This window comes from Trachypithecus francoisi, unplaced genomic scaffold (assembly GCF_009764315.1).
Source record: "Trachypithecus francoisi isolate TF-2019V2 unplaced genomic scaffold, Tfra_2.0 Contig00691, whole genome shotgun sequence".
Taxonomy (NCBI): Eukaryota; Metazoa; Chordata; class Mammalia; order Primates; family Cercopithecidae; genus Trachypithecus; species Trachypithecus francoisi.
The window spans coordinates 1-27,929 of NW_022680825.1; the positions used below are offsets into that span (position 1 = coordinate 1).

A 27,929-nucleotide genomic window follows, 5' to 3' on the forward strand; every position below is an offset into this window, starting at 1 on the left:
TGTAGCCGCGCAGGACGATGAAGTGGCCCTGGTAGTCAGGAGTGCGGCAGAAGCAGCGGTGGCCACTGGGGGCGAAGCAGCAGTACTTGACAGGGCTGGAACACAGGTCACAGTGCAGCACCCCAGAGTTCACCAGCACGATGGCCACATGGCCCTGAGCCAGGTGCGCCTGGATGTCCTGCACACTCACCGTGCTGTGGGCAGGAGAGGGGTCAGCTGGTGCTGCTGGGCCCCCATTCCCCATCCCTCAACTGGATCCCTGCTTGTTCCTGTTTCTCTGTTACAAAGCTTGGGGATCAGCTTCTCTTACCTTTGCCCTGAACTCCCTGCTCTGTCACTGTGGCCCAGGCTCAGCCTAGAGCCAAGGAGGAGACTGGTAGGGTGTGCGTGTCTGAGTGTGCACAAAGATGAGCTGGCCCTGTCAGGCCCTTCACGGGGAGGGCAGTTCAGCTCCAGGTGGGTCCAGTCAAGGGCCACTAGAGCAGCACACAGAAACCATCCTCCTCCTGTGTCCCAGCCTGGTTAGTGAATTCTTTTTGCCCAGCCTTGTCTCTCCTCTACCCTAAATCATATGTGGTTTACGTTGAAAACTGCACCCCCAATCTAATCCCCCAAATCTAAGCCACACATGGCTCACTTTCAAAACCAAATGCTTCTCTGAAAGAGTTATTTTACTTTTTTCCTAAGCTCCTTGTGGCAGAAGGGGCTGCCCAGGAAGGGCTGGGCCACATTGCTTCCAGGGGAGCTCCAGTTCAGCAATGACATCTGCCTGGAGCCTCCCTCACTAACAGAAGGTGCTGCCCCATCCTGTGCCTTCCACTAGGCAGCAAATCCAAATGAAAACCTAGAGCAGGGCTGGGCACAGCGGCTCACGCCTGTAATCCCAGTGCTTTGGGAGGCCAAAGTGGAAGAATCGCTTGAGCCCAGGAATTAGAGACCAGCCTGGGCAACATAGCAGTACCCTGTCTCTGCAAAAACATTAAAAAATTTACCAGGCATGGGGCATGGTGGTATGAGATTGTGGTTCCAGCTACTTGGGAGACTGAGGCAAGAAGATCACTTGAGCCTGGGGCTGTAGCCGTGAGCTATATTGCAATATTGCAGCACAGCACTCCAGCCTGCATGACAGAGTAAGACCCTGTCTCTTAAAAAAAGAAAAAAGAAAACACCCAGAGGGGCAGAGGGAAGATGGGGCTGTGGGCAGGGGGAGCTCTAGGCCAGGGGCTCCTGCATCTTTGCTGGAGGGGCTGCTCACCCACTTGGGGCCTTCCTTAGGAGTGGCAGCATCAGTACCACATGGCCTGGCCCAGCTTCAGCCACAGCTGAGTCACGTGGCAGTTTGGATTGCTGCCTTGGCCAAGGAAACGTGCCATTTTTCCATTTGGTTTTTGAAACAAAATAGCTGGCTGAGTTCCCAGTGGCAGTGTACAAGAGTGGGATTTCAGCTATAGGGAAAAAGCAGGAGCTTGGCTGGAAGGAAAAGCTACAGGCTTCAAGGAATAACAAGCATGGGTTCAGATCATGGCATGGTCAAGATGCTGGGGGTGACCTTGGGTGTCTCTCTCATCCTCAGTTTCCTCCCCCGAGAAACGGAGACAGCAACAGCTTTTCCACTCAAGGAGATGGTACCTGTTGACCGCCGCTAAATAAACATTTGCTGCCTTTCCTTCCAACATGTGCCCATGTGGTCATAGTATGAATGGAGATCCCACCCCACCCCCATTTTCTAAATCACCTATCATGTGATTACAGCAGGTCAATAATGAAAATATAAATCTGCAAAGAAAGGGAAAATCTGAGAAAAGTCTGTCCAGGACCTAGAGGCAGCAGGTCTGAGCCCCACTCTCACATAATCCAGAGAAGAATGCCACTCACATTGGGGCAAACTGCACCCAGGGTCTTCCTGAATCCAGCCCCAATGCATACAGATGAGAAGGGGAGGCCCTTGTAAGGTCACAGCAGCCCTTACACACTGGGTCCTCCCTGCTCCCCGTCCCTTGTCAATCACTGCACCAGCACATTCCTCTTAGGCCATCACCCTTTCATTAGGAGTCCTGTGTTGTGTCCCATGCTGTCCTTCTGCAAGCAGCCCAATGGCTGGATGCAATCTCTCTCACTCACCTGTCCCTCCAGCACCTGCTCAGGATCCATCCCCAGTCAGAGCTTGGGTCATGAAGCCCCAGTGATCTCCATAAACCAAGGCTCAAGGGGGCAAGTCAGTGCCCACAGCCACCCGGTAGCCAGTTCTGCCTGGCTCCAGAGTTCCAGCCGTTCCTGAACACTATCCCGAGGCCTCCCCACTGCAGATCTGTGGGTGAGCAGGCATGAGAGGAAGGGCGGGTAGGAAGGTCGGGGGGCTCACCATTTCTCCACCAGCACCTTGCAGGCCTTGGCTTGTGCAAACAGCTGATTCACCCGGGTCTCCTCTGTGTCAAAGTGCTTCCTGTAGAAAGACTGAACAGAGAAGAGGGGGCTGGAGCAGCCACCACCCAGGCTGCCTTCACTCCATTTGGATGAAGGAACTAAAGAGCATGTTACGGAGGCAGAGACAATAGGAGGGCAGAGGAGCCCCACCTGCCAGGACAGATGGTACGTGCAGCAAGCCTGATCAGAAAGCTGTCTGTCCTAAGCAGGAGCAGGGATGCAGGACCACACAGAGGCATGAGGACGATGCTTGAGAGGGGTGGGCAGCTGGGCTCAGGTCAGCTCCCTGGGGAGGATCAATCACCCTTGGGCTTGTACACTCTGGCAGGCATGAGCAGGAGCCCATAGCGAATAAGCAAAGGGGATGAAGCTGAGCCACCTGGGACAGCTCAGCTACAGCTTGGCTTAGCTAGGTGTGGTCCACGGAACACACTTTGCTGGCATGGTATGTTGGCATTATTTTTCAAAAGGCAAAAAAAAAAGAAAAGATGGTATTTTGGTTTTCTTCTAGACTACCAATTACCCAGCTTAAAAGCTGGCTCTCCTGGTGAAAAGAGAAAATATGTGCAAATGATGGCTGGATGAAGCCAGTGATGTTCTCAGAGGCCCTGGGCCTGCCTTGTGCTGAGGACAGTAGGAAAGAGTATAGGAAGTGGCCTCTGCACATTCTGAGGGTTGTAGAAGGCAGGCAGACAGGAGCCAGGACTTAGTACTCAGATCCTCTGGGCAGGCCAGAATGCAAAGGCACCTGCTCTGACTGGCTCCCAAAATCCTGCCTATAGCCTCTCTGCTGCTGCTCCCTGGTCTCTGCACACCTGGGTATCTACCTGGGTGTCTAGCCCTTGACTGCTCCCTCTTCCAACTACTGGAACCAAGTGGCCTTATACCTCTGTGTGGCTCCACATGGGAAGGCCCAGTGGCTGGTCGCTTACCTGGTTCTTGTAGCCCTTGTCGACGCCCAGGGTCTGGGTACAGAAACGGTGCCTCACACCAAAGTGGTGCATCAGGTAGGCCAGGTCGATGGTCCAGATGCTCCTGGTCAGCTGCAGCTCCTGCAGGGCTCTCTCAAACTCACTGTCGTCCAGCTGGCCCAGGTACCTGCAGGGAGATGCGCGGGGAGCTCAGCTTGCTCTCGAGGGTTAACTGGACCAGGTCACCCTCCACCTGCTGGCCCAAGAGCCCCTGTCACAGGTCCCATTCCCCAGAAGTCTCCCTCCTTCATCATGAGACCCCAGCTCCTGCCCACACACTGCCCAGGCTGCCTGGGGCACCATCCTGGCTCCAGAGTTGCAGGCCTGGACTCTGCTTCTCACATCTCTTGTGTCTTGTGGGCTGTGACCTTGGGCAAGTCGTTGTCTTCTCTGGCCTCTTTAGCTTCATCTCTAAGATTAGGTCCCTGGATCACATCAGTGGTTTTCAAAGTTTTAGGCACAGAACCCTTTTATTGAATGTGGCTGGGATTTCCAGGATGTAAAACAGATGAAGGTACAGCTGCCCTGGGGTTCCAGGAAGCCAAATGAAAAACTCTTGTACAAGGTGACGGCTACAGTCCCTCTTGGCTCTCACTGTCCAGATTTCTGTGATAGTCACACAGCTTCCGCTTAACGGCCAGCACCCCAGTCTCCCAGAAGCCAGAGGCCAGGGGGTAGAGGGCCTCCTGTCCCAGTCACAGAGCGGCCTTGTGGGACAGGCCTGGACACCTGGGACTTCCTGGCCACCCAAGCCCCCAGCCATTACTATCATGGAGACCTGAAGGCCTGGTCCACCCCTTGCTCGCTTTTGCAGATGAGACTAGGACCAGGTAGAAGCTTGGCTTCCTGCAAGCCCCAACCAAAGACAGTGACAGGGACAATGGATCCCACCCAGGTCTCTCCCAAGCCAGAGCAGGAGATGTAGACGGGGAGCCCCCAGCCCTGGCCCCACTCACCGCAGCACCATCCTGGAGCAGGCCAGGCCACAGTCCCAGTGGTAGAGCTGCTGGATGACTGGCACAGGCAGCTGCACAAAGTCCCCTGTGCAGAAACAGAGGGAAGTCACAGACCCTCAGCGCAGAGCCCACCACCGCCACCCTCATGGGAGACAGTGTCACTGCCTCCTGCCTAGACCCTGCAGGGGCTGCTCAGGGACCTTCCCACAATCCTTCAGCAACCCCCTTAAATCCAGGCTCCTACAATAGCAGTGATCTCCCCAAAACACTGGCCAGAGAGGTCAGCCCTACTGAAAATCCTCCAGTAAGCTGGGTCCCACACTTCTTAAGACAACACCTCCATGGCTGCTGCCCTAGCACCCTCTGCACCCTTGCCTTTGTGTGTCATAATCCCTCACACCCCGGGGGCCTTTGCACACCTGGTCCCTCTGCCTGGACATACCTGGCTTCCCGGGTGCCTAACTCCTGCCCTTGGATGTCACTTCTCCAGTGTTGCCTCTCTGGGGCCCAGTGACCCACATGTGCAGTCACTGCCCCCATGCCTACTCAGAGGACTTCTTTTGGTGGGAGCTCTGAGGAGGAGGGATAGGGTCTTTTTTTTTCAACGGGGTCTCGCTCGGTCGCCCAGGCTGGAGTGCAGTGGCATGATCTCGGCTCACTGCAACCTCCGCCTCCCAGGTGGCAAGTGATTCTCCTGCCTCAGAGAAGCCTTAGTCCACAGGCGTACCACCACGCCCAGCTAATTATTATAATTTAGTAGAGATGGGGTTTCACCATGTTGTCCATGGCTGGTCTCGAACTCCTGACCTCAGATAATCCACCTCAGCCTCCCAAAGTGCTGGGATTACAGGTGTGAGCCACCCCGCCTGGTCAACAGGGGCTGTTTTGTTTCCTTTCATTCCAGGAATGGCACATGGGAGGCACTCAGCAGATACATGTATCTGAGTTCACGAGGCCTCTGGAGGTTTGCTTGACTCCAAAGACCCCAGGACCACCAGGGTGTGAGACCATGGCCAGGAGAAGGGAACTGTCAGGTAAGCTGTGCAGCATATGGAATATCCTTGTGAGCTCCACCCCCCACCAACCCTGGGCAACCTCTCGGTCTGTCTTTGCCAGGCTGTAGGTGGAGCAGAAAGAGCCTGACCTAGCATTCCAGACCCAACTGTGCCACTGCTTGCTGGCTGTGGGCTGGGCAGCTGACTTCCTCTTGCTGGAATGAGTCTGGCCATCCCTAAACGGGCAGGGGGTGGAAGAGGGGGGACTTTGGTCTGATTCAGTCATTCAGTCGACAAATATTTCCCCAAAGCCTAGTAAGTGCCTGGTGTGTGTACTGGAGATACAGCAGTGAGTGACACAAAGTTAACTATCCTGATGGACAGCAAAAACAAGCAAACATAACAAAATAGAGGCCTAGGTTGGGGGAAACGGTAGGGGTGTGCCTTAGAGGGGATGAGCCTTAGCACACAGCATGTGCTAAGGCCCTGAGGTGGGGCAAATGGGCATGTGGCATGCAGGACCCTCCTCAGTAGCCACCTCATGAACCTGGACAAAGTTCAGAGTCTAAAGAGGAGGAGACTTATCTCTGCTGTTACTCATTCATGACACTCATTCAGCACGTGAAAACCCAGCCCACATTATTTCCCCATCTGGCAGGTCTCTCCCGGACCATGTGACTAGCTCTGCACAGAGCCACCCCAGGAGCCCTCCTGCTGTGCCAGCCCCAGTTCCCCTCACTCCCCTGTGTGTGGGGCCCTGCCTAACCTGCCCCGCCAACCTCATCTAGGCCGCCCTCACCTGTGGTCTAGTTAACCTGTGAACTCATTAAGGCTTCATTCTACCCCCAAGGCATTGGCATGTGAGGCTCCCTCTGTCTGAAACTCTCTCCTGGCTGCTCTTCTCAAGGTTGTGTCCCTTCTAGTCATTCAAATCCCAGCTCAAAATCTCTTCTTAGAGGTTTTTCTAACTAAGCCTTTGAAAAACAAGGGGACTCTCCTTCACAGCATCCTGTTCATTTCCTTCACAGTGCTTGGCAAAAGTAGCAATAGATCAAGCCACTCTGTCTCTAGACTGCAAGCTTCCTGAAGCAGGTGCTATGGTATCCTCTCCAAAATTCATGTTGAAACTTAATCTCCATTGTGGTGGTATGAAAAGATGGGTGTGGAAGATATCCACAACCAAAAATAAATAAATACATAAGTAAGTGTGGCCTTTTGGGAAGTCAGGAAGGCTCTGCCCTCATCAGTGAATTAGTGCCTATAAAAGGGCTGGAGAAAACTAGCATAGGCCATTTGTTTTTTGCCCTTCTGTTCTTCTGTCATGTAAAGGTACAGTGATTACACCCTTTCTGTTCCTTCCACCATTGAGGACACGCAGGTGTCACCATCTACAAGGAACAGACTTTTACCAGACACAGAACCTGCCAGCGCCTTCATCTTGGACCTCGGAGTCTCCAGAACCGTGAAGAATTAAATTTCTAGAGCCGGGCACAGTAGCATACACCTGTAATCCCAACTACTCATGAGGCCAAGACAAGAGACAAGGAGTTTGAGACCAGTTTGAGCAAAATAGTGAGACCTCCATCTCCAAAAAAGAAAAAAAAAATTAAATTTCTATTGTTTCTAAATTACCCAGTACTGAGTATTTTGTTATAGAAGCACAAATGAACTGAGACAGCAGGAAACTTGCCAATCTTGTTCCCTGTTATTCTCAGTCACTGGTGTTGGATGTTTAGTAGTAACTCAATAAATATTTGCTGGAAGAAATAAACTTTTTTAGGCCAGGCATGGTGGCTCACACCTGTAATCCCAGAACATTGGGAGGCCAAGGCAGGCAGATCACTTGAGGTCAGATGAGACCAGCCTGGCCAACATGGTGAAACCCTGTCTCTACTAAAAATACAAACATTAGCCGGGTGTGATGGCCAGAGCCTGTTATCCTAGCTACTTGGGAGGCTGAGGCAGGAGAAGTGCTTGAACCCGGGAGGCGGAGGTTGCAGTGAGCCAAGATTACGCCACTGCACTCCAGCCTGGGCGACAGCGAGACTCCATCTCATTAAAAAAAAAAAGAACTTGAAACAGGGTCTCACTCTGTCGCCCAGGCTGTAGTGCAGTGGTGTGACCAGAGCTCACTGCAGCCCTGAACTCCCAGGCTCGAGGGATCCTCTGACCTCAGCCACCTGAGTAGCTGGAACTATGGGCACACACTACCACACCCAGAGAATTTTTAAATTTTTTTTGTAGAGATGGGGGTCCCATTATGCTGCCCAGGTTGGTCTCAAACTCCTGGGCTCAAGCAATCCTCCTGCCTTGGCCTCTCAAAGTCCTGGGATTACAGGGGTGAGCTACTGTGCCAGGTCAGAAGAAATGAACTTACTAAGCACTCACTGTTTGCTAGGCTCTGGGGACACAAAGGTGACTAAAAACCCACCCAAGCCCTGACCCCTAGGGACTCATAAAATGCTAAGCAGTGGGAGAGCTCTGCTTTCCCCTATGGCACAAAATGAGAATTCTTCAGTGGCAGATGGAGACGAGGTTGCATTTGCCTCCTTCCAGCCCTCAGCCCAGAGCAGGCACTTAGATATGCTTGGGGAATGGAAGGCATTTTCCAAAAAGACCTCATACCTTGAGATGCCCAGGCCTACTTGTCACTTCACTGCTCTGTACCCCTCTTCCCCCAGGCGTCCAGACTACAGCCTTCTGTGTCAGGTTCCCTCCTTACTCTGTGGCTTGGGCTGTGACACTGACTAGCTGAGCTATCTTTTGCCAGGCTATGACTCTGTCCATGCCTTTCCGTGTCCAGCTGTAAAATGTGGCACAGGACAGCAGCTCTCTCTCAGAGACTCAGCTGCCCCTCCTCCTCTTGCCCTGCAATCTAGAACTCCTTGATCCTGAGGCCTGGCAGGCCCCATAGGGCCATCTCCAGTCTTGGCAAGGGCGGATGGGACCTAGAGATGCTCATGTTGGGGGAGATAATGTTAGGCGAGGCCTTGGCATTTGTCCCCGTAACAGCTTTAGCCTTCCGAACACAAAGCCACAGCCAGATGTTGCTGCCTGGAGCCAAGGGGCTGCCTGGAAGGCCCTGGTCTGACCTCAGTTAGTGGTTGTCACTGAGGAAGGCAGGCAGTGTGCTAGCCTTGAATACTTAACCCATCTCAGACTCAGTCTGATCAGCTGCAAAAGTGCAAATCACAGTGGGCACCTACTTCACTGGGTCGTTATGAGGATTAATGAGGCACTGCATGTAAACAACTGCGCACAGTGCCTGCCTGCCTCATAGAAAGCTCCCTGTGAATGTAAGCCATTCCTCCTCTGAAGCTCAGGAAACGCAAGTATCTTGTCTCAGATCACAGGGCTAGACAACTGGAGGAGGAGGGATGTCAATCCCCCCCCCCCACTCCACACAGCAAACACAAAAGAGAACACTCCCTGGGAGTGACACCTGAAGGTCAGGGTCCCACATGCTGTTGACCTCTCCCACAGTTGGCACTTCACTTGAGAGTTTACTAGCTAGCACTCCGTTCCTCATCAACCCTGCGCCTTCAGCAGGACAGGAGTCACGTCTTCCCCCTCCCCTACCTCTTGGGCAAGCAAACTAACTGCCAAGACATTGAATACCAGTCCGGGTCTCCGCTCCAAAGGGGCTCAGGCTACCGCGTGGCAGAGGGAACCAGAGGGGGAAGAACAGGGGCAAGACAAAACGCCGAGTCTGGGAGGCCAGGGCATCGGCCCTTCCATTACTCGGTGCTCTTGGCCAGTTTCCTGCCCTTCCCAGCCTCAGTCCTCCACGGTTCCCCAAGGCACCAGAGCTCCCAAGGCGGCTCCAGTAGGACTTTTCGTTTCTGGGGAAGGTGGCGCCCCTTCTTCCCGGACCCTCCCACCATGCTGACAAGGGTCGCAATCCTGCGAGTGTCAGGAAATCCCCACTGACTGGAGGGAGGCGGGTGTGGGGGCGAGGCGGGAGTCGGCCCAAGGTCGCGCAGCTGGACCCTGCCCCGCGCTAGGGCGGGGTCCCCTTCGTTCCTAGGGTGAAGACTGGGCCCACAGAGAGGCACTGACCGGGCTCGAGCGGCGGCCCCGCTGCCTCCGCCTCCGTCCTCATGACCCGGGCGGCGCGGGGCGCCCATGGCCCCGGCCCAGAGCGGGCTACAGCTTCCGCTTCGGCTGGGGCGGGAGGGCGGTCGGTGCGTGTCGAGTTCCTTCTCTGCCACCGCCACCGCTGCGGAGGGGAGAACCGGAGGCGGTGGCCGCGCCGCCCCAAGCCCCGCCCCAGCCCTTCCAGGTCTCGAATCTGGAGGCCCCGCCCTTTCTCTAAGCCCCGCCCCAAACTTTGATCCTAGAGACCCCCAGCCTCCCGATTTAAATCTGCCCCGGCCATTCACCGCCTCAGCGTCGAGTGGCCCCGCCCTCTCATCCAATCCTCGCGCAGCCGCGAAGCCCACCAAGACGCGGACCCGGAAGCTCCGCCCCTTTCCCTGAGCCCCGCCCCAAAGCCCGTGCATTTCGTGAACAGAGGCTCCTCCCTTCAGCAAGCCCCGCCTCCGCCGGGGCCCGCTCCTTTGCCAGTCTTAACTGTAAACCCTGGTCCCGCCCAGTGTATTCCAGAGGCTCCAAACAACTCTCCTCCAACTGCCTTTAGGGATGACCCTGAGCCGGCCGCCTCTCTACTCTATACCTAACTTTATCCGTACGAGATACCTAGCCTCACTCAGGGCGCCCCTTACCTGGCGGTGCCGGGATCAAAAAATTAAATTGTGAGGGGAAGTCCTGGCCCTTGGCCCAACCTCCTGCTGCCCCCGGTCTGAGAGCCCAGGCCCCGAGTCTCCGCCTTGCCGTCCAGCCTGTCCTTGGTGTGGGGTGCTTGGAAGTGCAAGCACCCTCTCCGGTTCTTTGCCGGCCCCAAGGGTCGTTGTTTGCGGCGGTCCCCGGGCCCAGTCATCGGCCCTCTTTTCCGGTGCCGGAACTATAGTACTGGTGCCTTAGTTTCCCAGCCGGCAGGCGGAGTGAGGAGGAAGCGGAGACGACACGGCTCCCACCACCGGGGAAAGGAAGGAGGCGGGCCCTGCGCGCAGCATTTTGGGAACGAGTGGAATTCTGGGAGCTGGGCCCGCCATTCTCTTGATTCACGCTTTCCCCGTGCACCGAAGAGAAGGAAAAGTAGGCCAGAGCCGGTGAGGCTGGGGACGGGCGAGGGGAGGTCGAGGTGCCTGGGAGGGGCCAGGGGCTGGAGAAAGACTCAATGCATGGAACTCTGCGGGACTCGGGGAGGGAAGAAAGCGGGAAGTTTGGGCCACCCAAACATCAGCGTCACCTCACTAGCGCCTGGAAGTTCATTAGCTCCCCCCTCAACGTGCATGCTTCTTACATTCTGTATCTCTCCAGGTGAGTGTTTTTCAAAGCTTCCAGGTGGTAATCTTGAAGTCATTTCCTATGAGTTTTTTGAATCTTGAAGTCAAATCCTATGAGGGTTTTTTTTTTTTTTTTTTAAAGTAGAGACGGTTTCACCATGTTGCCCTGGCTGGTCTCGAACTCCTGGGCTCAAGGGATCCACCGGCCTCGTCCTTCAAAAGTGTTGGGACTACGGGCGTGAGCCATCGCGCCCAGCCAGTTATTTTTTTAGAAGTTATTTGCATCTCTGCCCCCAGCTCCCTTTCAGGCAGTGGTCCCGTCATGCTTTCCACACTGTTGCAGCAGTTTTACTTTTTTTTTTTTTTTTTTGAGATGGAGTCTCGGTCTGTCACCCAGGCTGGAGTGCAGTGGCCGATCTCAGCTCACTGCAATGCAAGCTCCGCCTCCGGGTTTACGCCATTCTCCCGCTTCAGCCTCCCGAGTAGCTGGGACTACAGGCGCCCGCCACCACGCCCGGCTAGCTTTTTGTATTTTTTAGTAGAGACGGGGTTTCACTGTGTTAGCCAGGATGGTCTCGATCTCCTGACCTCGTGATCCGCCCATCTCGGCCTCCCAAAGTGCTGGGATTACAGGCTTGAGCCACCGCGCCCGGCCTGCAGCAGTTTTAACTGTTGCAGAAATTTTAACAAGTTTCTCTGCTTCTAAACCTTACGTTGGATCCATTTTGTAAATAAATGCTGCTATCTTTTCATTGTGTCATTCTTTACCTATAATTTTGCAGTGGTTCCCCACTATCTTAAGCATAAATTCTAGGCTCCTAAGGCTGAAAGCCAGGGATCCTCACCAAAGGAGCCTGTCCTTTCAACCTCGTGTTCTCCTGTCTTAAGTGCACTTACATTCCAACTTTGAGTCATTGCTCATGTCAATAAAAAGTTCACTGCTTGATGCTTTTAATTAGGTCAAGTCAGGTGCTTTCCCTTATTTTCCTCCATGACGGGCATTTCCTGCATATAGCACGTTGTCACTTTGATATTTTCTCAGTATCCTTGATGGTAAAGTAAATGAAGGGTTAAAGGGCTGCATTAAAAGTACAGCCTCCTCTCCTAGATATGCATGGTCCTTAGGTCTGTATCTGCACCTTCCATAGGGTAGCCACTAGCTACATGTAGCTGTTGAGCACTTGGAATATGGCCACTGGGATTGAGGGACTGGGTTTTTTATTTTAATTCTATTGTGTTTTAGTTAAATTTAATTTAAATAGTTACATGTGGACATGAGCTACTGTATTGGACAGCTCAGGCCTGTGTTATGATTCTCAAAATGTAATAATCTACAATTAAAGGTTGACAAATAACAGTGCAACAGATTAACATTCCAATCCCCCTCCCTGACACACACAGTATTCGCTAATGGTCGTTTAGCTGAAGATTAAAGGACATAGGGTAGCAGTGACACATGGTCGATGGGAGATGCTCTCTTTTCATTCCTATTTTTACTTCTGTCCACCCCACCATTCCTCCTCACCCGGCATCTTGCACATATTTGCCAGATAGTTTCCTCCAAGCCAGGAGCTGAGCTTTCTTTTTTCTTTTTCTTTGATAGAAAATGCAGCTTTAGCCGGGCGCGGTGGCTCAAGCCTGTAATCCCAGCACTTTGGGAGGCCGAGACGGGTGGATCACAAGGTCAGGAGATTGAGACCATCCTGGCTAACACGGTGAAACCCCGTCTCTACTAAAAAAAATACAAAAAAACTAGCCGGACGATGTGGCAGGCGCCTGTAGTGCCGGTTACTCGGGAGGCTGAGGCTGGAGAATGGCGTAAACCCGGGAGGCGGAGCTTGCAGTGAGCTGAGATCTGGCCACTGCACTCCAGCCTGGGCAACAGAGCGAGACTCCGTCTCAAAAAAAAAAAAGCAGCTTTGGCGTTTTTGCTAAGTTTTATGGAGTGCCAGGCCTTGAAGGAGACATGACGTGTGCCGCATGCGTTCTCAGATGAACTGACTGTTGTCTCTTTCACTGTAGAACTCTCTTCCTGCCAAAATGTCTATTGGTGTGCCAATTAAAGTGCTGCATGAGGCCGAGGGCCACATTGTGACATGTGAGACGAACACCGGTGAGGTATATCGGGGGAAGCTCATTGAAGCAGAGGACAACATGAACTGCCAGGTATTCTGCTTTGCATGTGAGGCTGTGTGGGAGGAATGGCCCTGCGTCTTGAAGGACAGAAAGGTGTGGGTTGGGGGTCTTCTGTAAATTGTTCTCATTCAGCAATGATTTCCTGAGTGCCTAACACATACCAGTCAGGTGCTGTTATAGGCTCTGGGGATGTGGGCATGAACAAAACACATAGTCTTGAAGCAGAAAAGCCATTTGGAGATTTGGAATATTTTGCTTCGTCTTTTTGTTTTTTCCGTCCCCAAATTTGGGGACCTATTTGGGAGAAGTGCTACTTCCTTCAGTAGAATCCTTCAGGTTCAGAGCCATTATCCATTTGCCTCCACATGCTTTGCAGTTAGGAGAATCTTCTCACATACTATGTTTGTTTCCCTTTTCTCTTGGAGGAGGAGTGTCATTTGATTATTGCAACTACCTTGTGAGGTAAGCAGGTTTGGCGGTAGTCTTGTCATCCATAAAATAGGGAGAATGAGATTAAAGGACTCATCACTCTGATAATAAATAATGGAGTAGTTTCTTGATACAGTGTCCTCATGGCACAGCTTTGCCTTTTGCATAGTCATCTGAATTTTTATAGCATTGTTTTTCAGTTGTATCTTCACTTTCTTTGTTCTTTAAACCATTGGTGAAGAACTTGGACTTGGGAGTCAGAGATATGGGCTTGAATCCTAATTATATGACCTTAGATGTATTAATCACTCAGTTTTCTCATCTGTAAAATGGGAGTGGTATTATTTTGGGTTCTTTGATGTAGATGCCAAAACAGAATGATGCAAGGTGTTTATTGGGGAAATGACAATAAAGGATAAAGGAACAAGGAAACAGTAGTAGGCAGGGAAATTTTCAGTCTGTGATGCTGGTCTGACTGGTGAAACGAGAGGGGAAAGGAAGGAGGATTGAGCAGGAAGAACCTTAGACTACAGTGTAGTTTTGAGGAAGTCTCAGCAAGGCAGTGATTGCTCATTAGAAGAGTCTAACAAGGGGCAGAAATGGGCAGACTAACACCCCTGGTGTGTTCATTCCATTGGCTGGCAGCCTGGGGAGACAGCCTCTCTCCCCAAGTTAAATGCCATAGTGGACTGCAAAGATGGAGATTGTCGGCTGCCTACACTCCTCATAGTCTGTTTTCTTTTGGAGGGAGATCTGAGCAGCACACCCTTAAGACTGCCACAGGGGTAATATCCACACCCCCAGGACTTTTACAAAGATCAGATGAGCTATATGTGTGCAATAGCTGCTCAGTGCCTTACATACTGTAAGTGTTCAACGTATGGTACTTACTGCTTTTTTCCAGATGAGAAGGTCGAGAGATAAAATGTCTTACACCACGGTCAGTTATCCTGACCATCCATTGGTTTGCACCATTCATTTATTTGTGATTTTTCTGTAGCTTTGAGCGTCTGTCATCTTCCTGCGAGGTAGACAAGCTTGGTCAGTTTCCTGGATGCAGAGAAGTAGACCTCTGGTGACTCAGGTTTATTGCATCACTGTCAATAGATCAGTTTATCTATTGACAGTAGATAGGTTTATCATCTCTCTTTCATATATCCAGTCCTCTGGCTTAAGGCATGCTCATCCACTTTAAGGTACTTTAATTTGGTGAGGAGAATGCAGGACTTGGGTTAGTGAATCTTAATGGGTTTGTCATCTAGCTATATGTATTTGGACAACCTCCTGGGTTTCCCAGGCCTTTGTCATCCCATCCGTAAAATGAAGGTGTCTAACCAGATAACCTTGGTGGCCATTCAGAGATGCAGTCCACGTGACACAAAGTGCACAGACCTTGGTGTCAGACAGACCTGGAATCAGCTTGCAGCTTGCCACCTAGGGTGACTTGGGGTGAGCTTTGGACCTTCTTCCTCCTCTGGTCCCTCTTCTAAGTCAGGGATAAAAATAGCTCCTTGGCCTGAGAAGGAACCATAGTGCAGAAGAAATGAGTAGATGCATGTCACATGCCTGAACAATGGTGGGGGGCAGCCACCTGCCTCCCTGCTTGTATTTGTATGCTAGTGCTGCCAATAACAAAGTTTCACAGACTGGGCAGCTTAGACAACACACATTTATTTTCTCCTAGATCTGAAGGCTGGAAGTCTGAGATCAAGGTGTTGGCAAGGCTGGTTTCTTCTGAGGGATGTGAAGGAAGGATCTGTTCCTGGCCTCTCTCCTTGCTTATAGATAGCTCTCTTCTCCCTGTGTCTTCACTTGGACTTCCCTCTATAGTGTTTCTGTCCAGATCTCTTTTTATAAGGATACCAGGCATGTAGAATTAGGTCCACTCTAATGACTTCATCTTAACATAATTATATTTATAAAGTTTTTTTTTTTTTTTTTTTGAGGTGGAGCCTTGCTCTGTCGCCCAGGCTGGAGTGCAGCGGCATGATCTTGGCTCATTGCAACCTCCGCCTTCCAGGTTCAAGCGATTCTCCTGCCTCAGCCTCCCAAGTAGCTGAGACTACAGGCACCTGCCACCATGCCAGCTAATTTTTGTATTTTTAGTAGAGACAGGTTTCACCATATTGGCCAGGCTGGTCTCGAACTCCTGACCTTGTGGTCCACTTGCCTCAGCCTCCCAAAGTGCTGGGACTACAGATGTGAGCCACCATGCCCGGCTTGCCTTTTTTTTTTTTTTTTTTTTTGAGACAGAGTCTCACTCTGTTGCCCAGGCTGGAGTGCAGTGGCACGATCTCAACTCACTGCAACCTCTGCCTCCCGGGTTCAAGCAGTTCTCATGCCTCAGCCTCCCAAGTAGCTGGGACTATGCCCGGCTAATTTTTTGTGTTATTAGTAGAGATAGGGTTTCCCTGTGTTGCCCAGGCTGGTCTCGAACTCCTGAGCTCAGGCAGTCCACCCGCCTCAACCTTCCAAGTGCCAGGATTATAGGCGTGAGCCACTGTGCCCAGCCCTTTTTTTTTTTTTTTCTTTTGAGACAGAATCTTGCTCTGTCATCCAGGCAGGAGTGCAGTGGAACGATCTCAGTGCACTGCAACCTCCGCCTTCCCAGGTTCAAGCAATTCTCTTGCCTCAGCCTCCCAAGTAGCTGGGATTACAGGCATGGGCTGCCATATCCCACTAATTTTAATATTTTTTGTATTTTTAATAGAGACGGAGTCTCATGTTGCCCAGGCTGGTCTCTAACTCCTGAGCTCAGGCAGTCTGCCTACCTTGGCTTCCCAAAGTGCTAGGATTACAGGCGTGAGCCACTGCACCCAGTCTTTTCTTTTCTTTTTTTTTTTTTTGAGATTAAGCCTTGGCTCTGTTGACCAGGCTGGGGTGCAGTGGTTTGATCATAACTCATGGCAGCCTTGCACTTCTGGGCTCAAGAGATCTTTTCACTTCAGCCTTCTGAGTACCCAGGACTACCAGTGTGCACCACCACACCTGGCTAATTTTTAAATTTCTTTGTAGAGACAGAGTCTTGATATGTTTTTCAGGCCGGTTTCAAACTCCTGGCCACAAGTGATCCTCCTGCCTTGGTCTCTCAAACTGCTGGAATTACAGGCATGAGCCACCACATCTGGCCTGTAAAGATTTTTTGTCTCTAAATATGATGAGGTGCTGGGTATTAGGACTTCAATAATGGATTTTTTTAGCCCATAACAGGATGTAGAGGCTTCACTGGATCTACCAAAACCTAGGCACATTGAGTAAGAGCCAGCAGACTGTGGTGTAGCTGAAGCTGGCAGTGGGTGAACACTGAGCACAGTTTAGTTTGTTCAGCATATCTCAGGCTGTGAGACTTATGGCTCCTGCAGTGCCCCGTACTGTCTGTCCTTCCCAGATCCAATCATTCTGCCTTTTGGGAATGAGAACATTCTCTTAACACTTTCCCTTGCTTCTTCAATAACATTTTCTGTTATAAAAGTGGAGTGGGACCAAATGTGGTGGCCACTCCTATAATCCCAATACTTTGAGAGGCTGAAGCAGGAGGATCACTTGAGCCCAGGAGTTCAAGACCAACCTGGGCAACATGACAAGACCTTATCTCTAAAAAAAAATAAAATAAAATAGACTGGTGTGGTGGCACACGCCTGTAGTCCCAGCCATTCAGGTGGAGGCTGAGGTGGGAGGATTACTTGAGCCCAGGAAGTCAAGGCTACAGTGAGCTATGATGGTGCCACTGTACTCCAGCCTGGGCGATGGAGTGAGACCTGGTCTCTCTCTCTCTCTCTCACACACACACACACACACACCACACACACACACACACACACAAAAGCACACCACAAAGATTTGGAAAAGATAAATAGAGGATCTCACTTTGTTGCTCAGGCTAGTCTTGCACTCCTGGACTTAAGCCATCCTCCCACCTTGGCCTCCCAAAGTGTTGGAATTACAGGCCTGAGCCACACCTGCCCTGTTTTGGGGTTTTAGTATTTACTTTTTATTCTATCCCCTTTCAGAAATAGTTAGACCCTGTCTCTTCCAAAAAGCAAAAAAAGGTTTAAAATTATCTGGATGTGGAGCTGGGCACGGTGGCTCATGCCTATAATCCCAGCACTTTGGGAGGCCAAGGCGGGCGGATCACAAGGTCAGGAGATCGAGACCATCCTGGCTAACACAGTGAAACCCCATCTCTATTAAAAAAAAAAAATTACAAAAAAATTAGCCATGTGTGGTGGTGGGCACCTGTAGTCCCAGCTAATCGTGCCACTGCACTCCATCCTGGGTGACAGAGTGAGACTCTGTCTCCAAAAATAATAAATAAATAATCTAGATGTGATGGCTTATGCCTATAGTTCAGCTACTCCATAGGCTGAGGCAAAAAGGATCACTTGAGCCCACCCAGCAGTTCAGGCTGCAGTAAGCTCTGGTTGCACCACTGCACTCCAGCCTGAGTGACAGGGCAAGACCCTATCTCTAAAAAAAAGTTTTATGTCAGGATAAAAGTAGATACATAGATCATGGTGCAGGTAAGCTGGGGTAGAATGTAAAATGAAGCCAAGCAGTCAGTATCCAGAAACGTAAACCTGAATCCCTGTACATTGAATCAAGTTATATTCCAGTATAAGCTTAAGCAGGGAAGATCATCAGTTCCAAAAAGTGTAGCGTTCTTTTTTGTGTTTGTTTCTGAGACGGAGTCTTGCTCCGTAGTCTCGCTCTGTCGCCCAGGCTGGAGTGCAGTGGTGCAATCTCAGCTGATTGCAAGCTCTGCCTCCCAGGTTCATGCCATTGTCCTGCCTCCGCCTCCTGAGTAGCTGGGACTACAGGTGCCCGCCACCACATCTGGCTAATTTTTTTTTTTTTTTTTTAGTAGAGACAGGGTTTCACTGTGTTAGCCAGGATGGTCTCAATCTCCTGACCTCATCATCCACCCGCCTTGACATCCCAAAGTGCTGGGATTACAGGCGTGAGCCACTGTGCCCGGCCAATGTTCTTAAGTTAAAATAGCAATCGTGTGGATTTCCCTGGCAGTCAGATACAGGAGACACTATGATATCCTTGACAACATCCCCGTACAAAATACACTGTCTTTTATGGTCCCTCAAGTAGTTTTAAGGTGTCCTGTTATCTTAGCACTGTTTTTGACATTTGAAAATGTAAAATATGGCCAGGCATATTGGCTCATGCCTGTAACCCCAGCACTTTGGGAGGCTGGGCCAGGAGGATCACTTGAGCCCAGGAGTTCGGGACCAGCCTGGGCAACATAGTGAGACCCTGTCTCATATATATAATTTTTTTTTTTTAAGGAAGAAAAGGAAATATGTAATATGAAACTGAAGATGAGGTCCCTCAAATGGTCAGAGGGTGTGCATCTGAGGTTAAGCTAGGAAGGCAGGGAGCTTTTGTTCTCCTTGTTCCAACAAGCTGCAAGCCAAGCACTGGTCGCCAGTGCTGCAGGATATGGCATGTCTGTCAAAATACTGTTGGCATAAGTGAGAAAAATAACAAGACTCCAAAATGTCCCCAATTTTATAAAAATGGGACCACATTATAAATGATACAAGCAAATACAGAGAGTAATGGTCAAACCATTTCACTACATTTAATGTGACTTAATTCTTAGAAGTTTTGATGGGGGAATGTGGTGCAGAGCTCTGCACAGGCAGACATTGTGCTTTTGGGGCTTTGACATGACCACCCAATCGCTGATGGGACTGTTTGAAATCTGTTTTCTTAGCTGTGGCATAATAGCCGTTTTTGGAAAAATGGTCTCTGTATGGAATATAGTATTGTGTCACTGTATAAAAATGAGAATCCAAAAGAAGCTCTCACATGATTGGATCAGAAAATTGCCCATAACTGGCCGGGCGCGGTGGCTCAAGCCTGTAATCCCAGCACTTTGGGAGGCCGAGACGGGCGGATCACGAGGTCAGGAGATCGAGACCATCCTGGCTAATACGGTGAAACCCCGTCTCTACTAAAAAAATACAAAAAACTAGCCGGGCAACGAGGCGGGCGCCTGTAGTCCCAGCTACTCGGGAGGCTGAGACAGGAGAATGGCGTGAACCCGGGAGGCGGAGCTTGCAGTGAGCTGAGAGCCGGCCACTGCACTCCAGCCTGGGCGGCAGAGCAAGACTCCGTCTCAAAAAAAAAAAAAAAAAAAAAAAAGAAAATTGCCCATAACTATTGCTAGGAAAGTTTTTGAAATCTCTGAATTCAATGTGGTTGAATTTCTTTAGACACCTAGCCCTCTAGGTTGAAGGAAAACCAGTTTTTTAAACTTATCGTATACTTTTTTCCCTGTACTGTTTGTGAGTGGATTGCATTCATCATACTCCTCTACCCCATAATACGTTTGTATTTCCTAAGAACAAAGATAGGTAGATGGCATCAGTTGGTATTCCTATTATAGCAGTGGCAACCAAGTACCTCTGCCTTTGTGTATGTGTGAAATTGTTCTAAAGAGTGCATTTCTGGTGTATTGACATGCCTGAGACACCCCAGCGCACCTTCACAGTCCTGGAGCTAATTTTCTCCCATCTTGGCCCTAGGTATCTAAGAAAGTCCCACCACTTTGTGCTACAAAGATTCTCTCTCTCTCCCACTCAGGATGTCATTTCAGTTGAGTACCTGGTTTATACCATCTGTGTTTCATTGTGGCTGTTGAGGAAAGTTGATTAAACTGGGTTTTCCTGCCTGGATTTGATTAAGATCTGGTTCATTCAAAAGTTGCTGCCTTTGGCTTATGATACACAGCTCAGGCTTATTAGCAAGCTCTAGCAGGCGTGTGTGTCATTACTGGGGTTTTGTCCACAGCAAGCTGTTCTCATCCACTGCTGCAGGGAAAGCGAGAGCAGTAGTGAGCCTGATTGTTAGGGTTAAAATAGGAGTCAGATGACACTGGACTCTCCTGCTTCAGCCAGGACATAGTTCATTTATGGAAATGCCTAGATTAAGTCTTGTTGGACTTATGCAACGGCTTCTGTCAGGAAAGGAGTGAGATGTGCCCCTATGTGCTGGAGGGAGTATGGCTTAGCAGTGGCACAACTCCCAAAACACATTTTAACTGTCAACCAGATTTAGCATTTACTGAGTCTCTCTTGTGTGTTAGGCAATAGAGACAGCATTTAGACATACTTTAGCTTGTTTACTTTGGTTTGTTTGTTTGTTTTTTTGACAGGGTCTTACTCTGTTGCCCAGGCTGGAATGCAGTATTGTAATCATAGCTCACTGTAGCCTTGAACTCCTGGGCTCCAGCCATCCTCCCACCTCAGCCTCCCAAGTAGCTGGGACCACAGGCATGCACCACCATGCCTAATGGTTAAAAATTTTTGTAGAGATGGGTTCTTGCTATGTTTCCCAAGCTGGTCTCAAACTCCTGACCTCAAGCAGTCCTCCCACCTTGGCCTCTGAAAGTGCTGGGATTACAGGCGTGAACCACTGCGCCTGGCCTAGTTTGCTTTTTAACAATTTCAGGAGGTGTGATCAGATGCAGTGGTTAAGAGAGTGAGTTAGACAGAACTGGGTTGAAACTCCAGCCAGGCCATGTAAGTGTGATGTGACCTCAAGCAGGAGAATAGGGGGAAAGGGCATGGATTTCTGGGGACTGAATCGCTATGTCACTTCATCTCTTTACCTTGTAGGATTTTGTGGGGTGACATGAGCTGCTGTGGGGAAATCACCTGGGCCAGCGCTTGATGTCTGATAAGTGTTCGGTAAATGTTGGCTTTGTTGTCTTATATTTTCCTCAGCTTTGTAGGTGAGGGAATGGAGGCTCAGAGAAGCCTGGAGATGTATCTGGGGTTACACTTCTGACAAATGGCAGAGCTGGATCTCACCTATCGGTCTTTAGGTCTGTTTTGTGTCTTTTACAGAGTCATGAGTGTGGCACAGTCTCCAAAACACCTTTTTTTTTGTTTTTTGTTTTTTTTTTTGAGACGAGTCTCGCTCTGTTGCCCAGGCTGGAATACAGTGATGTGATCTCAGCTCACTGCAACCTCTACCTCCTGGGTTCAAGTGATTTTCTCCTGCCTCAGCCTCCCAAGTGGGTGGGACTACAGGCACTTGCCACCACACCCAGCTAATTTTTGTATTTTTAGTAGAGACGGGGTTTCACCATGTTTGCCAGACTGGTCTCAAACTCCTGACCTCAGGTGATCCACCCACCTTGGCCTCCCAAAGTGCTGGGATTATAGGCATGAGTCCCCGCACCCAGCCCCAAAACACATTTCAATTGTCAGCAGATTCAGGTGAGCGTGAGTTGTATCCAGTTTCTCTCTTGGGTAGTCTAACCATACCTGGTGTTCATTTGTGGCACTAGAGGTTATGGTATTCTTCAGGGGAAGAAAAGGATTGGTAAGGACTTGGGAACTGGATGAAAATTTGATAACAGGCTGGGAGTGAGGAGCCTAGAGCAGAAGGTTTATGGGAAACTGGAGCCCTGGTGCCTCTGAAGGTAGAACAGGGATAGTGGGTGGAAGCTCTAGAAACCATTCCTCTAGAAACTGCTCATATACAACAGGGGTGGCCCCAGAGCATAGTTATGTTTGTTTGCTTTGTGAGAGGATCTTGCTCTGTGGCCCAGGCTGGGGTGCAGTGGCTCCATCACAGTTCCCTGCAGCCTCAACCTCCCAGAACCAAGGTTCACCTCAGTTTCCCGAGTAGCTGGACTACAGGCACGTGCCACCACACCCAGCTAATTTTTGTACAGATGGGGTCTCACTGTGTTGCCCAGGCTGGTCTCAAAACTCCTGGACTCAAGTGATCCTCCCACCTTGACCTCCCAAAGTGTTGATATTACAGACATGAGCCACCACACCCGGCCCATAGTTGTTCTTTTCTCACTGAGTGTTCAAGCAGAGGCTGGGTGGCCAGTTAGCACTTGAGGAAGAGAATGAATGAGTATAAGATGGCATCTAGCCAGCCAGAAATCTGAGAGACAGCCCATCTCTCTACAACATGGGCTGACCCATTTTAAATAAATTATAGTCCTCTCCCTTTAGAAGGTTTATACAATGAGCTGCTTTTTCTGTAAACCTGGTGCTTATTGAGGTTGATGCTGGCAGATTGGTATCACCCTCCCATGCCAAGCTGGTCTCACCTTCAGTCTCCCCATTTGTCCATCCTACCGTCTATCCTTGTTGACACATTTGTCTTTCCTAAGTGCTGCCTTAACCCTATTGATCTTTCCTCTATTGACAAACTTATCTGAAGTAATGACCCTGTCCAGTGCCTGCTCTTTTCCTTGTGCAAGCTGTTGCCTCATACTCCTCCAGTAATTTCAGGCCCTTTGTGTAGGCCCTGTGGTACCAGCTCCATTTCTCAGTCCCTAGTCACCCAAGCAAGAGGGTTCTGTCTCACATTCTAGAGTATGCACTCTGGAAGGTCAGAACCACATCTGGTATATACTCATGACCTTCATGATGCCTTTGAAATCTGAGTGCCAGACAATGCAGGGGAAGACAGTTTGGACCAGCAGTTTGAAGCTGTTTTAGTTAGAGTTTAGCACCTTCAAGAGCTCTTCACATCTTTGCTGCACAGCCAGCGCTCTGAAGCTAGGCCAGCTGGTTCGAATCTGGAGTTCCCTGCATTTCTGCTGTTTGACCTTGGATAACTGCTTTGGTTTTTTTAACCTGTAAAAATGGGAGCACTCGGCTGGGCACAGTGGCTCACACCTGTAATCCTAACACTTTGGGAGGCCGAGGCGGGCAGATCACCTGAGGTCAGGAGTTCGAGACTAGCCTGACCAACCTGGTGAAACCCGCCTCTACTAAAAATACAAAATTAGCCAGGCATGGTGACGCATGCCTGTAATCCCAGCTACTCGGGAGGCTGAGGCAGGAGAATCGCTTGAATCTGGGAGGCAGAGGTTGCAGTGAGCCGAGACCGCATCATTGCACTTCAACCTGGGCAACAAGAGCGAAACTCCGTCTCAAAAAAAAAAAAAAAAAAAGGGGAGCACTCATACCTACGCTGGAGGTGTTGTGAGGACTGTTTAGGTAAAGTGCTCAGTGCAGTCCCTAGTGTACATAGTTAGTACTGATGATTGCTGTGTGATTCACCAGCTTTGTCACAATGTCAGTCTGTTTTTCTGGACTTCCCTCTCCCACCAGTCAAGGCCCTCCCCACCACTGGTGCTGTTGACTGTTAATTGATTAGCTGGTGATTTCCTTCCAGATGTCCAACATCACAGTCACATACAGAGATGGCCGAGTGGCACAGCTGGAGCAGGTGTACATCCGTGGCAGCAAAATCCGCTTTCTGATTTTGCCTGACATGCTGAAGAATGCACCTATGTTAAAGAGCATGAAAAATAAAAACCAAGGCTCAGGGGCTGGCCGAGGAAAAGCTGCTATTCTCAAGGCCCAAGGTAGGTGCTCTTCATGCACAGGTTTTAAAATATAGGTTCGTCTTGTGTCTTGTAGAAAGGGGCCCCGTTACTGCCTGGGAACAGAGAGGGCTTGACCTCTGCTCTCTCCACATCCACTGCCACCCCTTCCCCTTGCGCATGGAGAGATCCTCTGGGGCCATGAGGCTTTGCCTGGCCTTCTCTGTCTTGCTGCATCCGGAATACTGTCTTAAGTGAAAGAGTTGATGAACCTCCTATAATAAATTTCTAGGAGGACCTTTTTTTATTTTATTTTTTTGAGACAGAGTCTCGCTTTGTCACCCAGGCTGGAGTGCAGTGGTGTGATCTCAGCTCACTGCAGCCTCTGCCTCCCAGGTTCAAGCAGTTCTCCTGCCTCTGCCTTTGAAGTAGCTGAGATTACAGGTGTGCACTGCCATGCCCAGCTAATTATTTTTAATTTATTTTATTTAATTTATTTATTTTTGTATTTTTAGTAGAGATGGGATTTCACCATGTTGGTCAGGCTAGTCTCGAACTCCTGACCTCACATGATCTACCTGCCTCAGCCTCCTAAAGGACTGGGATTACCAGTGTGAGCCACCACACCCGGAGAGGCCCTTCTTTCTAGAAGTTCTGTGTGAGAGGTGTGGGACAGCTTGCCCTTGTCTAGTTTGCCGAGCACACAGCCCGGAGCAGATGAGCTGACTCCTGGAGTGTGAGAGCCGCATTTCCTAGCAAAACTGGGTCTTATGGATGGACACCCTGCATGTAGTTAGGGAGATCTGATAGTGGAGCTCCGTTTTCAGCAATAAAGCCTTCTTTTAGTACGTTCCAAAAGTGGGACTGTCCTTTTCCCATTCCCCTAGTCTGGCCTTGCTTCTTGGTTAGCCTAATTTGGTTTTATATTAGGTTCATGAAAAGTTCTGTCATGTTGATTAGATTAGGCCACAAAGTAATTGCGGCCCTTGGAAACTGTCTTAGTGTTGATAAAAAAAAAGGTTTGCAGCCAGGGAAGGCACTGGATTATCCATTGGTATCTGTAGCTGCTATACATGTTTTATGTATGTGTGAGGAAAAAAGTCAAACTGGGTTTTTCCTCTCCTCTCACAACATAACAATCAACAAAGAAGACTTCTGTGACCAAGCAAGCAGTCAGTTCCATAGTAGACACCAGCTGGGTGTCCTTCAGTTCTGACACTGTCTACCTGGAGATAGCCTGAAAAACCACAGGTTGAGGGCTCAGTCCCACAAGACTGCCCCTGCACCCCCCCACTATTATTCATAAGCACAGGCCTCCAGAACATCTGAATAGCTTCAAGTCAGAGTTCTCACTTCTCCCTCCTTGGGTTCGATTAATTGCTGGAGTAGCTCACACAATTCGGGAATCACATACTTAAGTTTACTGGTTTATAACAAAGGATATTTTATAGGCTACAAATAAACAGCCACATGAAGAGAGGCATAGGGTGAGATCTGGAAGGGTCCCAAGCACAAGAGCTTCTATCCCCATGGAGTTCTCTCCCGGCACATGGATGAGTTCTTGTTCACCTTCCTGTCAGGCTGCACGTGGTCAGCTGTCCCGAAGCTCCCCTAACCCTGTCCTCTTGGGCCTTTTAATGGGGACTTCATTGGATTGACATGGTTAAAGGATGGACAACCATGTGGAGATGCCATTAGACAAAAAGGGTGTGATCTAATACTAATAGATGGGGTGGGGAGACCCTGCAAGGCCTGTCCAGATTCTTTTTGGCCTCTCTGTGCAGCATTTGTTCCTCCAGGGTATAGGGCAGGAGCTTTCTCTGGGGTGAGGTCTTATGACCCATACTCAGATTAGGGTCTGGCCTTGGGCAGGTGAAAGGGGAACAGGAGAAGTTTCAAGAGAGAGATTCTGTCTCCCGAGTCCTGCTTCTGAGGCCTAAAGTGTCCCAACGTTATAACAAAAGACTTATCACAAGGACTATAGGAGTTACGAGCCGGGAACTATGGATGAAAGCTCGAGTTTAAAGATAAAATAGTGTGAGGGGCCGGGCACAGTGGCTCATGCCTGTAATCCCAGCACTTTGGGAGGCTGAGGTGGGCAGATCACGAGGTCAGAAGTTTGAGACCAGCCTGGCCAACTCAGTGAAACCCTGTCTCTACTAAAAATACAAAAATTAGCTGGGTGTGGTGGTGGGTCTCAGTAGTACCAGCTACTTGGGAGGCTGAGGCAGGAGAATCGCTTGAACCTGGGAGGTGGAGGTTGCAGTGAGGCAAGATTATGCCAGTACACTCCAGCCTGAGTGACAGAGCTAGACTCCATCTCAAAAAAATGAATATTTTATCTGTCCTTCAAACCCTGGCTTCTCCTAGAACCCCTGGGTTACAGAGCAGAACAGCAGTCTTATCATGCTGTTGATATGGAGAGTGTTTTCTTTTTGCTACTGTGAATTTTTTTTTTTTTTTTTGAGACTCAGTCTCCATCGCCCAGGCTGCAGTGCGGTCGCTCGATCTGAACTCACTGCGACCTCCTCCGACTCCCAGGTTCAAGTGATTCTCTTGCCTCAGCCTCCCAGGTAACTGGGATTACAGGCGCCTACCACCACGTGCAGCTAATTTTTGTGTGTTCAGTAGAGACGGGATTTTGCCAGGTTGGCCAGTCTGGTCTCGAACTTCTGACCTCAAGTGATCTGCCTGCCTTGGCCTTGCAAAGTCCCGGGGTTACAGACATGAGCCACTGTACCTAGCCTGAAATAATTCTTTTCTCAGAAAAAAATACAAAAAATAACCCTTCTCCCAGATCTAACACGTTAACACTTAAGTATATTTGTTTCAGAATTGAAAAAATGAATTTAGTGCATCTATGTTTTTTAGCTCAGCCAAGGCCAGCCCCAGGGATTTCTCTTCTGTAGCTCTCAGACCACCTTCTTTGCCCTCAGCATGCTACCTCCCAGCGTCTTGGAGAGAGCAGTGTGGGACTGGAAGGCAAGAGTGTGGTACTACCTCCTGCTCTGATGCCAGTCCCCAGCCCCTGCCCCTCCGCCTCCGTCCCCCCCTGAAATGCAGTGGCTGTCAGCTGGGTTTGGTGGCTCACATCTGTAATCCTGACACTTTGGGAGGCTGAGGTGGGCGGATCACCTGAGGTCAGGAGTTCGATAGCAGCCTGGCCAACATGGTGAAACCCTGTCTCTGCTAAAAATACTGGAAATTAGCTAGGCTTTGTGGTTGACGCCTGTAGTCCCCAGCTACTTGGGAGGCTAAGACATAAGAATCGTCTGATCCTGGGAGGTGGAGGTTTCAGTGAGCCAAGATCACGCCACTGCACTCCAGCCTGGGCGACAGAGTGGGAGTCTGTCTCAAAAAGGCGGGGGTGGCGGAAATGCCACGGCCAGGGTGATATTGGACCAGGTAAGCCTTCAGAACCCTTCTAACTGGTGTCCTAGGGCCCTGGCTACTCTGTGCTATGAGCATTCTATTGACCACACTGACCTGGCCTCCTGTTTTCTCTTCTTCCCTTTCAGTGGCTGCAAGAGGAAGAGGACGTGGAATGGGACGTGGAAACATCTTTCAAAAGCGAAGATAATTTTCTCCATTGAACAGACCTTTGCCCTTTTTTCTTTCAGGTTATCTGAGTTCACTAGTGTGGGTGCTTGTGTATATGTCCTAGGTATCTTTTGACGTCTTTCTCTTTAGATCAGGGAAAATGTTGAAGCTAAATAAATCTGGGGGGTTTTTTGTTCTGTTTTGTTTTGTTTTGTTTTTTTCCTTTGAGAAAATAAGGACTTTGTATTCATTTGGAGTTTGCTTTGGCTAAATGTTGACACCCTGGGGGGTGTCCTGGGAGAATGCCAGTACTTTGAAATAGCACAGCTATTGATGAGAGTTTAAGCTGCTGTTCCTGGCCAGTTGCAGGTTAAGCCCCAGAAGACTTCACCTTGGAGAAGCTCCGAGAACACACAGGTTGTGTCTCTTTCATCTTCAGACACGGGCACTTAGTGTGGCACTTTGTTCAGTTAACATTTGTGGAATCCTTATCAGCTCAGCTTTAACAATGCAGGTGACCCTGTCCCTTGATAAAGTCATAGGTAATTCAGGGGCCGGGCACGGTGGCCCACACATGTTACCCCAGCACTTTGAGAGACCAGGGCGGGCAGGTCACTAAGTCAGGAGTTTGAGACCAGCCTGGCCAATATGGTGAAACCCAGTGTCTACAAAAAATATAAAAATTAGCCGGGCGTGGTGGCGTGTACCTGTAGTCCCAGATACTCAGGAGGCTGAGGCAGAAGAATCAGTTGAACCTAGGAGGTGGACGTTGCAGTGAGCAGAGATTGCACCACTGCACTCCAGCCTGGGTG

General features: G+C 49.9%; 2 protein-coding genes across 4 annotated transcripts; one reads left to right on the plus strand and one right to left on the minus strand.

Annotated features, from left to right (window-relative positions):
• Positions 1-6: 6 nt before the first annotated feature.
• LOC117087778 (protein GUCD1-like) lies at positions 7-9,848 on the minus strand (the record flags this gene model as incomplete). The annotated part of the gene is made up of 6 exons (XM_033218383.1): positions 9,789-9,848; positions 9,406-9,682; positions 4,352-4,436; positions 3,357-3,522; positions 2,363-2,454; positions 7-194 (listed from the first exon to the last, which is right to left on the minus strand). Coding segments are annotated over exons 1-6 (868 nt in total), but the record flags the coding sequence as incomplete, so codon positions are not given.
• Positions 9,849-10,110: 262 nt separating this feature from the next.
• LOC117087784 (small nuclear ribonucleoprotein Sm D3) lies at positions 10,111-27,319 on the plus strand. 3 transcript variants are annotated; one of them, XM_033218398.1, is made up of 4 exons: positions 10,111-10,517; positions 12,717-12,860; positions 23,427-23,619; positions 27,096-27,319. In XM_033218398.1, exons 2-4 carry the CDS (start codon positions 12,735-12,737, stop codon positions 27,155-27,157), a joined length of 381 nt encoding a protein of 126 aa, XP_033074289.1. In that variant the 5' UTR covers positions 10,111-10,517; positions 12,717-12,734; the 3' UTR covers positions 27,158-27,319. The 3 variants fall into 3 exon arrangements, with proteins under 3 accessions (XP_033074289.1, XP_033074305.1, XP_033074299.1); XM_033218414.1 differs by lacking the exon at positions 10,111-10,517 and adding an exon at positions 10,650-10,674; XM_033218408.1 differs by lacking the exon at positions 10,111-10,517 and adding an exon at positions 10,705-10,728.
• Positions 27,320-27,929: the final 610 nt, after the last annotated feature.

Bases quoted from the DNA above. Each gene is read 5' to 3' on its own strand.
- LOC117087784 (XM_033218398.1), top strand. From the start codon at position 12,735: ATGTCTATTGGTGTGCCAATTAAAGTGCTGCATGAGGCCGAGGGCCAC. The intron at 12,861-23,426 runs GTATTCTGCTTT...ATTTCCTTCCAG, and splicing joins AGGACAACATGAACTGCCAG to ATGTCCAACATCACAGTCAC. The intron at 23,620-27,095 runs GTAGGTGCTCTT...CTTCCCTTTCAG, and splicing joins TGCTATTCTCAAGGCCCAAG to TGGCTGCAAGAGGAAGAGGA.